The sequence below is a fragment of the Arvicanthis niloticus genome, chromosome 12 (genome assembly GCF_011762505.2).
Source record: "Arvicanthis niloticus isolate mArvNil1 chromosome 12, mArvNil1.pat.X, whole genome shotgun sequence".
Classification (NCBI taxonomy): domain Eukaryota; kingdom Metazoa; phylum Chordata; class Mammalia; order Rodentia; family Muridae; genus Arvicanthis; species Arvicanthis niloticus.
The window spans coordinates 30,644,483-30,657,834 of record NC_047669.1 but is presented as its reverse complement, the minus strand read 5'-3'; the positions used below and the strand labels follow the sequence as shown (position 1 = coordinate 30,657,834).

At 46.1% G+C, this 13,352-nt stretch overlaps 1 protein-coding gene across 5 annotated transcripts in view; it reads left to right on the top strand.

Annotated features, from left to right (window-relative positions):
* Positions 1-13,352, top strand: part of Boc (BOC cell adhesion associated, oncogene regulated) — a 74,768-nt gene that overhangs the window by 44,786 nt on the left and 16,630 nt on the right. For all 5 annotated transcript variants that reach the window (XM_034515041.2, XM_034515039.2, XM_034515042.2 and 2 more), the window contains exons 4-5: positions 10,949-11,095; positions 13,092-13,235. In XM_034515041.2, coding sequence (XP_034370932.1) covers positions 10,949-11,095; positions 13,092-13,235 — 291 coding nt within the window. The remainder of the gene's footprint in view (positions 1-10,948; positions 11,096-13,091; positions 13,236-13,352) is intronic.

Sequence of the window (13,352 nt, the reverse complement as noted above, 5' to 3'; positions counted from 1 at the left end):
AGGCGGGTGTCTTAACTGGGATGTGTTTAGAATTTCCAGTACATCCCAGAAAGATCTGGTCTCAGTTACTGAGGATCTCTCTGTCTGATGAAGAAAACAACCATCCATTTGGCCCTATAAGTTGTCCTCTGACAGAGAAGTGCACAGGTTTTAATGGAGGCTGAGTGATTAGCAATTATTTAGTTCAATTTGGGAGGTAGGATTACTGGAAAAGACTCAGGAATTGAGTCTTAAAGAATGTGTGTGGCTCTGCTTTTATCTTTAATGTTTTAAATCTCTACACGTCATGCTCAAGCCTGTAACAATTGAATTCAGCCGTCCACATGGTGGACAGACCTAGGGACCATGTCCGGAAGGACGAAGGTTCTTTCATTGTGAATACTACCAAGTTTTTATTTTATTTTTTTTTTATTTTTATATGTATGGGTGTTTGCCCTGCATGTACATCTGCATGCCATGTGCATGCCTGCTGCCCAAGGAGACCAGAAGAGGGCACAGGATCCCCTGGAACTAGAATTACAGATGGTTTTGTGGATGCTTGGAACCAAACCTGGGTCCTCTGGAAGAGCAGGTACTGCCCTTAACCACTAAGTCAGCTCTGCAGCTCCCCTCCCCCACCATCCTGTCACCACCACCAACTAATAAATCTTTATTAGTGATCCAGCTTCTGTTATTCTAGGCCATTCTCCATGCTGTCTTTGACTCACTGTCTTGTCTTTTTACCTTTGAGAAATGTACATGCTATGCTTCAGAAGGGAGTTCTAAGGTCAGGGTTTTTTTCCCCTGTAGTAGCATCGTTAACCCCCAACACACACCAGTCTGGCACAGTCTGGGCATGACTCCCAGAGAAAACAAGAAGTAGCCAGTTGCTCCAAATTGGGGGAAAAAAATTGTGGCTTGGCTGACTCGTGGACTCCTGTATAAGCCCTTTGGTTTGGGATGAAGGGATGTTGGAGGAAAGAAGAGTTGGGGGAGAAAAGAAAACACAGGTGGGTTTCTCAGCTGCCTCAGGAGGGGAGGGCAGTCTGCAGCTGAAACCAGGGCCAGGACAGCTCCATGGCAGCCATGACTTGGCAAGGGACACACTTAGTTTGATTTACTGCCTTTAGTGGTTAATGATGTGTTTGGCTTGGCCAGGTGAGGGAAAAAAAATCATCCAAAGATCCTCAGACCCAGAAGGCCCTAAGCAGCTGAATATGTTAATAAAAAAATAATAACAATGCCTGTAGCTCTAGGCAGAAGGCATAACTAATTTCTTCTCTTTTTAGGTAAATAAGGTATGAAATTATCTTATAAGAATTCTGATATTCTGGTAGAATCTTCAAATGGCATCAGCGACAGTAATCTTAGGTGGCCTGGTACAAGCACCTCGACAGGCCTGTGCTGCAAACTCTGCACAGAGCATCTTACTTAGGAGCAGCCAGGAGTCCAATCTGATAGTAGGCACTGTCAACCAAACTGACCCCAAGTCTATGGTACTTTTACTTTTAAAGACTCATCTCTCTCTCTCTCTCTCTCTCTCTCTCTCTCTCTCTCTCTCTCTCTCTCTTTTTCTCTCTCTCTCTCTCATCACACACATACACACACACACACACCAATTCTTTTTGTACTCGGCTACCTATTTACACACTTACACAAAATCATAGGTCCATTGGCTAAGCTAAGGGAAAAGGAGAGGACCGTAAGAAGCCCATTGCCCTGAAGATGGGCGGGGCATTGATTCATGTCTTGAAACCACCGGATCACTGGAAGGATGCAAGATGACTCCTATAAGATGAAAAGCGACAATTTAGTGAGTTGATGATAAGTACCTTCATGCTCCATTTTGGTCTGTGTGAGAAAGTTTAGTGATTTCTACTTAAATCTTACTTTTAGACTTCCAACCATCTTGGAATGTGCTGAGCAGTTCAAGAACTAGAGAGTATATCTGAATTAAAGCGTCATCACTTAGCAGTGACAAAAATGTAAGCAAAAAACAAACGAGCGAGCCACACAAGCAACAGACAAACCGACCAACAAACAGCCCACTGTTTGTTTTTTTTTCTATAAAGAAAATGATGCTAAGCCTGGTGGTGGTGGTAATGCACGAATTTAATTCCGTAGAGGTAGAGGCAGGCAGATCTCTGAGTTCAAGGCCAACCCCGTAACAGATAAAAGTTTCAGGACAGCCAAGGCTACACAGAGAAACTCTGTCTGGGAAGGAAGGAAGGAAGGAAGGAAGGAAGGAAGGAAGGAAGGAAGGAAGGAAGGAAGGAAGGAAGGAAGGAAGGAAGGACAAAGGGAGGGAGGGAGGGAGAGAGGGAGGGAGGGAGAGAGGGAGGGAGGGAGGGAGGGAGGGAGGGAGGGAGAAGAAAGAAAGAAGATGGTACTTTATTTCCAATGACTGATTCTCTGTGCTTAAAAATATTCAGTGACTTCAGAGATCACAGGGTGCAGCTCGAACCCCACCCAGCATAGCCCTGCCTCTGTCTTGTAGTCTCCTTGCCATTCTCATCCCACCCCTTCAGCTTGCTCATTCTGTGTTCAAGACTCCCTAGGAATCTTTATTACCTCTCCCACCTTCTTAAGGCTTGGTTCAGGCAGAACTGAGAGTTCTACATCTTCATATGAAGGCTGCTAGTGGAAGACTGATTTCCAGCCAGCTAGGATGAAGGTCTTAAAGCCCAGGCCCACAGTGACACACCTATTCCACAAGGCCACCCCTCTAAATAAATAGTGACAGTCCCTGGTCCAAGCATATTCAAACCATGACAACACACGCTCAGTTAACCAAGTGAACCGGCTCTTTAGGAAAGCAACAACAGAAACTAGTACACTTTAATACAACATGAGCTAAGACCTGAGTGTGGAACTGTTTTCCTTTTGAGGTGCTTTTACGTGTGAGGTGGGCAGTCCATTCATTTTGCAGTTTTGTCCCGATGACATTATTTCTTATGACTCCCTGTTTTGTCTGTGTTTGTAGCTGAATCTTCCTGTGTTTTCTGTGCTTCCCCTCAAATGGGATGGACAACTCTCTTACACATTTGTGCTAATTTTGGCTAATCCTAATTTTACAATGTGTGTGTTGGGGGGGGGGTGGAGGTGAGGGGGTGACGTAAATAGAAAGAGTGAAGAAGGAATTTGTAAAAACAGGTTGATAATACAGAAGAACTTTTCCAAAAAAAAAAAAAAAAAATTGATGGAAGTCAAAAGTATTAGAAATATTAAACAAAACAGAGGACTGGCAAGATGGCTCAGTGGGCAGTGTCACTTGCATTCAGGCCTGGCACTTGAATTCAACCACCAGATCCCCAGATCCTACAAGCTGGTGGAAGATGACTCTTGAAAGCTGTCACCGTGTTGCATCGTGTGCATGCATGTGCCCCCACAAATGTGTCGGAAGAAAGAAGGGACACATGAATGCCTCTGTCCCCAGGACAGTGGTCCCGTCTCTCCAACCTGAAATTCTGTTTACAAGGGCTGTGCTCAAGATCTCTGTTCCCTTCGGAGCTGCTTGGCTCCTGATCTCTCTCTCCTGTCTCTCCCTGTGCTGGCCACCAGCCCGTCAAAGACCATGCTGGGATCCAGCTTTGCCTCTGACGAGTCCAGACCACCAGGATTTACATGAATTTTCCCATTGCTGAGTTTGTATTTATATTTATATTTGGATGATCAGAGAAGTGTGTGTGATGTGGGTTGTTGGCAAGTAAATCTTTTTCTCCTCTCTCTTTCTTCAGTGTATTTTTTTTTTTCCAAACTCTCAGGTCCAAAAGAAACTGCAGCTCTGTGCGCCAGCACTACCTCACAGACAGTGCAGCCAGAAAAATGAGCATGGCTGCAGACATCTCTCCGTGCATCTGGCTGCCAGACTCGGTGGAGACGTGGCTCCATCTTTGAGTTGTCTTTGAGGACTAATCACATTTCATGTTCTCTTATGTCTTTTAAAAATATTTTTTAATTGGTTCAAGCCAAAAAAAAAAAAAAAAAAAATTCCTCAAGCCTTAAGCTAGTTTGTTGCAAATCATTTAATAACATTGCAAAATAGGTTCTTTTTTTTTCTTTCCTTCCCCTCACATGCCTGCCTCTTTATGCCTTCTCTCTTCTCAGCCACAATTTTCTCTCTTAACTAATGGTTTTTCTTTTTCTGCCTTTACTTCCTGCCCTCCGGCCTCTTTCATCTCTCCTCCATTCTTAGCCTTTCTACCTTTCAAATGTGGGAAACCACACCTCAACTGAGGGGGGAAATCAAAAACAACAACAACAAAAAGATTTGACAACTAATCTGTTTGGCAGATGCAAAATCTTCCCCCCTCCTCCCACCCATAGAAACTGGTTTTTATTTAAACAAAAGACACCATAGCATGCCGTGCTTTCATCAGAAAGTGTGTTTGAGAAATTTCATGTCATCCATAGCTGTCAGGAAAGAGTTTTGTTTGGAGCCAAAATTATTTGTCCAATTGGATTGGCAGGGGAAAAAAAATCCCAAAGAGAGCAACAGTATTTATCCACTGTCCTGGCCTGCCAAGTAAGACACAAAGCTGGCATCTACACCTTCCTCCTCAAATTGTATGCAGCTTGTGGCAGCCTGCCTTGGACTGTTGGTGGAGGAGCTGAGGACCGTGCTGGGGACACCACTCTGGTGCAGGACTCTCTTCTACCTTATGTTGACCTTACCTATCTCATCTGTTAGATCAGAAGTACCCATTGTCCGGGACCTATCTTATTTCCTTTGCATTTTCTGCACGACCTGGTGTAACTCTGAGTACCAGAATGACTGAGTGGAGGCATCCATGAGGCTTGAAGGGATGGAACTGTACTAAATGTCCGCCTTAGAAAACACGGGTTTGGCTAGCCCTGCGAGTTACAGTGGAGTTTGGTTTTAGTGGTCTGTGTGCCCTGGCTACCCACTGGTAAGCGCTTCATCATTTCCTCAGATGCTCAGCTTCTGAGAGGCCTGCCCAAGCCATAACCCCAGTCCTTCTCCAGGTGCCAGGCTCCCCGAGCTCACGAGCACCCTCAGCTGAAGCTTTCCCTGCTCCCCTGTCCTTTGCAGGTGGTTTTGTGGTTTTCCATTCGCAAGACACTTTTCTTCAAGGATAATTCATGGGTGTAGCTAAGCTATTGTATGTATCTTAGATGACTGGAAGGATTGAGTGAATGTGTGACTCTGTACAGAGACAATGCCATGTGCCCCTCTGCCTTCTTCACTGCCACATCAAAGTCCTTTTATGAAGCTGTGAATCAGGGATCCAGCCAGAGAAAGCACTCAGTATCTCTGCTTCCTTGTCCATGGGCCATCCTCCAAAGTGACTGAGGTACAGAAAAAGACTATGGGGTCATTGCATCACTGAATAGTGGTGCCATCGGCACAGGCTCTTCCCAAGCTCTGCAACCTCATCGTAGACACAACAAGCTGCCACAGGGGCAAGTTGAGGCTCAGAGGCAATGAGAATTGGGGAATGGAATTGACAACAGTAAGCCCAGAAATTTGCCCGTGGCTCTGGGGCTGCCAGCAGCTTTGCCAAGTGTGCCTCATGCAGTGCCCACAATCTGGTGGATCCCAGCCAAACCTCAGCAGATAAGTGCAGGCTTGTCCCTGATCTCTGAGAACACAGGGGGAGTATGGGATGAGACTGTGTATGATAAATGCCTACATGGAGATGGGGGTGTCAGTGACTCCTACAGCATCCAGCAAAGGTGCCATCTTTCCTGCCTGAACAGAAAGAGCTTTCTTTGATTTACCACCTGGGAGAAGGCTGAGTGAAAAATCCTTTGAAAAGTGGGGGGTTTTAGTTAGACTAGGAACTTGGAGCTGAGACCCTAGACACACTTTGTAACTGGACATGTTACAGAGTAAGTTTTCGGGGAGAGGTAAGTCTTCAATTAGGATTTGACAGTTTCTATTGAGAGTACATAGACATATTCCTCCAAGTATTGTAATTTAATTCACAATTCTAATCGTTGTTATAATAATAATAATAATAATAATAATAATAATAATAATAATATTTTGGTTTTGCAAAAGAGGGTTTCTCTGTGTAGCCCTGGCCATCCTAGAGATTGCTCTGTAGACAAGGCTAGGCCATGAACTCACAGAGAGTGAGTTCCTCTCACTGCCCCTGCCCCTGCCCCTGCCCCTGCCCCTGCCCCTGCCCCTGCCCCTGCCCCTGCCCCTGCCCCTGCCCCTGCCCCTGCCCCTGCCCCTGCCCCTGCCCCTGCCCCTGCGTCCTGGGATTAAAGGCATATACCACCACCACTTGGTTTGTTCTACTTCTTATTAAGAGCTTCTGATTAAGGGCAGAATGAGGAGGACTGGGAAGAAGTTGAAAAGTTCAAATAAACTCAAGATCAACTGTGCCCATATGTATTTTCTCATACGCTAGGTAGGAAGTGCTTATACGTATCTCTCATGTGTGTATCTCCCATGTGTTTCCTGGTTTCCCATGGCCACGGGAATTTGGGCCTACCTTCAGCACTTAACACTTTGGAACACGCAGCTTCCCGTTGGAATCTGGGCTTTTCAGGAGAAGCTACCAGGCAGGACTCTGTATAGAGCTCAAAATACGATAGGCTTTCTCAGAAAGTACTGTGACAGTAAGGCATGTTAGTAACCTCAGATGTGACCTCGAAGACCAAGGCTTTTGACCTAGGGAGACCTGAGAAGTGAATGGGTCTACTGGGCAATGGAATGAAGTGGCTGGAAGAATCAGCCGAGAGAGAGAATACAGAAGGAGGAGGTGAGGGAAGGTAAGAGAGTAAAGCTGAAGAAACATTCCTGCAACACATTTCTCAAGCACAGACAATAGGCAGGGACAGGTGTGTGTCCTATCAAGCCATTTCCCATGACACTTGAGCTGCCCTTCCGCCAACAGAGGCCTGTTAACCCCATTTGGAACCGAAGGCCTGGCCCTTCTTTCCAGTGAGGCCTTGTTGAAGGGTCAGGAAACTTCTCTGCAGAACCTTGGCCTGAGAACAGGCTGCTTGCTCCCCTTCATGTGAGACACGCCTCTGCATCTGTCTGCTGGTAATAGACTGTTGTGTTATTGATCACGGAGTCTCTTCCATCTCTGGCCTCCTTCCTGGCCAGAAACACAAGGAACAGGGGCCCTGATTTTTCCATCATCACTTCATGATTCCACCTTTGACCCCTTAGTGAATTCTTACCACAGCCGCCAAACTGGGCGGGATGGAAATGGCAGCTCTGACTTAAGTTTAGGAGGCACACAGAGGGGACAGCAGTAAAGACCAGACTGCTGCTTATTTGTTTCGAAGCCAAGAAGCTTTGCCTGCCAATCAGCCCTTGTGAGGAGTGGGGCACCCAGATGGGGTGTCCAGGGTCCTGCCCACATGGGCTGTTGTGCACATGTTGGCATCAGAACAAAGGGAGAGTTGGGTTGCATGGCTGACCAGTGCCCAGCTTTATGCCTCCCTGAATGCTCAGCCTTCTGTTTCTGCTCTAGCAGTTGTCAGAGGGTGTGGTGAGCCAGGAGGGGCATAAGGAGGACCCAGCGTTCTAGCACTTAAAGGTGAGGTAGGTGCCTGGTGGGGTGCATACCTCATGCCCGGATGAGGCTTCGGTTGTTGTGGGCAGGAGCCTGGGGACATTATGATGGAGATGGCTTTCTGGTGCCAAGCTCCTTTCAGTTGTTCACATCTTTCTTCAAAATGATCTGCAAGGTTTAAGTATATTGTTGCTTGGGGCAGTTTTCTTTAGAATGATGTAAAGAAAGAAGACGTGGGTGTTGGGGGTGGGGGAACAACTCTTGGTGGGGTAGCTTTAGATTTATTAGACCATGGAGGAAAATGGTTCTCAGTGCCTGAGGAATTTTCCAGATGCTTCTGAAGTGCAGTTGCTCATAGCTCACTTTGTGGGGAGCTTCCTGACTTGGCAGGTACAAGGTGCCCTACCCTGAAGGAGGATTAGGGCCCTTGCATATTTTCAGTGAAATGTTTTTTAAAGGCGTGGCATTACCTGTGTTCAGCTGGAACATGGGCCCAGACACCACCTTTCCTAGAGTTCTTCTTCTTCTTCCTCTCAGAGTAAAACTCATTCACTGTCCTAGCAAAGAGGCTCAGCCAGATCAGGGCTACATAATTTACAGGCCCTAGCACAAAATGAAAATGTAAGATCCTTTATTTACATGTTGCTAAGGATTTAAGATGGCTCAGCAGTTAAGAGTGATGGCTGTTCTTCCAGAGGACCTGGGTTCAATTCCCAGCACCCATATAACCTGTAAAACAGCTCACAATTGTCTGTAACTCCAGTTCAAGGGGATAGGATGCCATCTTCTGACCTCCAAGTTACCAGACATTCTTTTTCCAAAATAACTGCCCTGGGTCATGCTTTAGTTAAATGTTCATGAAACACTTGTGTTAGGACCTTGTCCTTGAACTTACAACATAAACCAAACTTTTTAAGAAAAATTGGGTTCATAGGCCATGTAAGTGGACATCCAACTTGCAAAGCTTAGTTTTCATGATATTAAGTCATTGAACATCTACTGTCATTGTGGGCCAAGACCCAAGTTAGTCTTAGAGGATACATAAGAACAAGTCTTGGCCCTGTCCTTAGTAACCCAACAGTTTTAACACTGCAATGAAAGAGACAATGATCTTTTCATAAAAAGCAGTGAGCTTTCTTCTCTACCATAGCCTGACTTACAACTTCTAGAAGGTTCCATTAAGTAGAAAGCTTCCTTGACCTTGCTTGGTGACTTGACTACCAGGTTCCCCTGTGATGACTCTAGTTTATTTTGGGTAGTTATTTCTCATATTTTGTGAGGAAACCCTATTTCTGCCTATTCTGCTTACCTTTTCTGAGTGGTCCATGGAAACATGCAGGCAGGTAGACTCTTGCAATGAAATTGCAGGAAGCTCAAGGCTTGGAGACTAAGCAATGTTTGAAACGTCTGCACTTTGAGAGTGGGCCTCCATGGCTTCCTCAGTACCACACTGAAAAGAGTGTCTGGGTAAAATATTTTTGGCCCTTTCTTTGTATTCTATTAGCTTTATTCCCTTTCTTAAAATAGATCCAGATACAATCCTGAAAACCATGTTTCCTATCCAGAATGTGGTTTTGTTGTAGAAATGGCCCAGCTTTTTAATAGCATCAGTGATTTGGCTTTGGCCCATGCAAAGAGATTTGTTTTTAGACACATGGTTTAGGAAACATCCTGCCCTTGCTCTAGATAGGTCTTTATCCTCTCCCTTTTTTGACCTAGTTATCTCACAAAGCTAACACAGAAGAAACATCTGTAGGATGTCAGAGGATGCTGAAACCTGTGTCTGGACCCTCAGCTCCTCTCAGATTTCACAGTGAGGTACCAACTGGGATGTTCTTGGAGATTCCTTGTCATCTAGGAAAATCATTAAGTATCCACATGTCAAGGACAAGCTTTGGCTTGGAGATGGGTTCTGAGACAAGGGGTGTTTGTGAGTGGCATAACACACAACTGGAAGGCAAATCATGGGTCCAAGCTGACAGCCTATGTTCTGCTCCAGACAGCTTTCAGGTTGCCCCTCTCTGGAGATCTCCAGGGAGCTCTCTGCTAGAGACAGCTTTCTCTTGCTGTTCTAAAAACTCTCTGGATAGCTCTTCTCTTGCAGACCAAAAGCCCAGTCTTTTATTTTACATATCAGTTCAGTCTTTACCCCAGGTTCCTTTTTGATTATTTCATGTAACAGTTTTCTATGACCCCAGCCCCTTGATTCTTAGGAAAAAAAAAAAAAGAAGCCAGCAAGCACAAGCACATACAATAAGATAGCTGGGTGGGACCCAACTCTGAAATTACCATTCTGACTACTCCTGGACCTAAATAAGCTGTGTCCCAGACTGATCTTGAACTCATGAATCTACCAGCCTTTGTAAGCACAAACAATAAACTTAGGTGGGTGGGATCTTGCCTTGTAATCACCACTCCCTAAATCTCTTTATCTCCTCCCTTAGTATCTCTCTGACCAGCTGAATCATAGCACAGCTGCTGTGTTCCTTTAGATCTGTGAAGCTCCTTATACAATTAATATTGCATCCTTATATTTTGCATAGTTGAGAAATTATATATTTTTGATCTCACATTTTCAGTGTTCTTTTCCACAGTCTTAAGGGCTGTCCTGAAGGTCACAGCATTCTACTGAGACATTGAGACAGGCCTTCACCTCCCAGACTCATGCTGTCTCTGATTATTATAGAGTCATTAACTTTGGCAGAGGGGACATTCCTTGGAGGAAGAATGTGAAAATATCTAGACTGTTATACAAACAAGCTTTATGTCCACAGCAACCATCAACATTCATGGAGGCTTATGCCCTGCTGGCTCTGTTCCAGAGTCAGGAAACCGTGTCATACTGTCTCTTACATGGACATGCCAGACTTGGCATCCACAGAGTCCCACCTATCACCCAAAGGGAGAAGTAGTCATTAGAGACAGTAGGCCCTGGGCAGCGGCATCTTGGCTATGATCAAGGTTGGTAACCCAGTCACTTTTCACCTTCTTTGGATGTATGAGAAGAACCTGGGAGGCTGTTCTTGATGGAACTGGAGACAAACATGAGCGTTTCTTTTCATCTTTCTCTTCAGTCTCCATTTATAGAACCTTCTGACAGCTGTGCTTGGACCTTTGTGCCCTGACTATGACATGTATCTAGTACAGCCATTTTGGACCATCTCACTCTTAGGGCTCAGTGTCACAGAAGAAACTGTTCTGGACACCTTCTAGAAGGGTTCTCTATGTCTCCCCAGACTTATGTCTACAAACACCTCAGGTTGAACTACATCTGGTGATGAGGATTGTGCAGATCATCCTTATCAACCTGTTTATATCTCCGGAGACTGAGAACTGCCTCAGCATTCTCTTATGGCCCAGAGCAAATGCTGAAGCCGTTTATTGTGACTCCCAACAGGAACCCACTTGGAATACCCCACTGACATTATCCATCCAGGTCTAAGAGGAACCTTCCTTTCTCTTCATAGATCTCCAGGACTTTAAGTTAGATGTACAGCATGTGATTGAAGTAGACGAGGGAAACACAGCCGTCATTGCCTGCCACCTGCCTGAGAGCCACCCAAAAGCCCAGGTCCGGTATAGTGTCAAACAAGAGTGGCTGGAGGCCTCTAGAGGTAAGGAATGGGCAGGAAGCCCAGGAGAGCTGGCTTCTGACTGCTTTCATTTGTGTCAGCTGTTGCTACCTCCCTGAGTCCCCATGATAATGTTGACAGCCCCAACCTCAGGCTAGCCAGCTGTCCTGTATTCTGACATTTGGCTCTCAAAGATCCTAAGGGGGCAGTTTCCATGATGGAGTTCCTCCGTCCTGTCACGGAGACTTAACTCATCTTGTGGGGTCCTGGAGGGCATCGCCAAATGCTCAGCACATGGCTGGTTCCTGATGCTCCCTGGTCGAGCCCCCGTCACAGGGCATGTCGAGAAAGACTGCCTGACAAGCCCAGAGACCCCAGAGTTTCTGCCTTCCCTGGTGGGAAAGGATCTTCCCCGTCATCGCAAAGCAGTCTTCTGTTGAGACTGCACAGCTCCCCCATTTCCTGGGTACTGTGGTAATCTCAGCTCTCACAGCTTCCTGCTCAGACCATAGTGGGCATGATGGCTGGCCTAGGAGAGGCCACAGTGGTTCACAGTGCCAACAAGGAGGCGTATGCCCATTAAAATAAAGTCAGCTCACCTCACAACAAACTTATACGTAAGGCCAGGTGAACCTAATTTGCCCTGGCCTCGTAACTCAAAATGCATACTTTCCATAGTATAGATGCTGGGGTGGGTTTTTTTTTTTTCTTATGAAAAGAATATATTTCGTGATTGAAATCTTAGGGGAGGGGGAAGAAACTCAGAAAAGACAGAAAGCTGCTTTTGAAATGTAAGCACCCTGGTCCAACCACTCAGAAATAGCAGAGAAGAGATAAGAGAGAACAGGAACTCTCATCCTTGCCCAGCAGAGGCTTGGCAGCAGCCGGGACAACACTCTCTCCATCTGGCAGTTGCCTAAGAAGCTCACACCTGGGTGGCCCAACAGCAGGCAGGCACCAAGCTTGGTGACACCCTGAGTCCCAGGAGGGACCACCAGGACAGAGCTCAGAGCTGACTGGAGGCCAGTGCCCTGCCTGCCAGGAAACTGAGGGCCACCCCTGTTGCTGAGCTGTCCAGAAGTTGCAAGTCTGCCTCCTGCCAAACAAACCTGAACACATGCTTCAGCCCCACCCACCTACCCACAACACTCTTGGAGTAGGAGCAGACAAAGCCTGCCAGGCCAGCTATGAACAATATGGTGTTTCAGTGGCTGTCACAGACAGGGCAATGGCTAGGGGTCAGAATACTCCTCTTCAGTAAAAGGATTTCACTAGTAAGGTGGCTTAGACTGGGGACTGTTATACAGATAGGTAGAAACTGCTAAAACAGTTAGATAAACTCACCTCTTCCCCACTTGTATCTCACAAGGCTCAACCTTTTCTTTTATTATTAATTCTTTATTTATTTTATGTATATGAGTACACTGTAGCTGTCTTCAGACACAACAAAAAAAGAGGGCATTGGATGCCATTACAGATGGTTGTGAGCCACCATGTGGTTGCTAGGAATTGAACTCAGGGCCTCTGGAAGAACAGTTAACCGCTTTGCACTCTGGAAGTGCCCTTAACCGCTGAGCCACCTATCCAACCCCTGAGGCTCAATCTTAATAGCGTTTTTTTTGTTTTGTTTTGTTTTTTGTTTTTTGTTTTTTTTTTTCCAGCAGACGTTCTACCTTTTTATAAATGGATCTAAGGGGCCGATTAACGTCTCAGGATCACGCCTTATCCTGTAGACCTAGAGCTCAAGCCCAGGTTGACCCTAAGGCCTGCATCCTTTCTACCTAGCTCCCTTGAGAGTGTAAGATGAGCCTCAGACAAGCACTAACTCAGAGGCAGTCAGCCAACCAGCCAGGATCCTGTAGTTAGTCGCTTCCTTACTCTGGCACTCTATCCACACAGTACTAAGTTTTCTGTGGAGAACAGCACTTCAGGCTTTCTTTGGTTCTCTCTTGGACCCCATATCTCTAGGGGAATTTCAGACTGTAAAATTCTGGGCCCAAACTCACCTCATCTTGCTTCTTCCCCACCGTCTCCACAGACAACTACCTGATCATGCCGTCGGGGAATCTCCAAATTGTCAATGCCAGCCAGGAGGACGAGGGCATGTACAAGTGTGCTGCCTACAACCCAGTGACCCAGGAAGTGAAAACCTCTGGCTCCAGTGACAGGCTGCGCGTGCGCCGTAAGGACTGGGCTCACTTGTCCATTATGGGGTATTTATTGTGGATAAGGTCCAGCAAAGTTGGAAAGTGAGAGGAGGATCTGGGGACACAGGGTCCATGAGTCTAGAGGTAGTGTG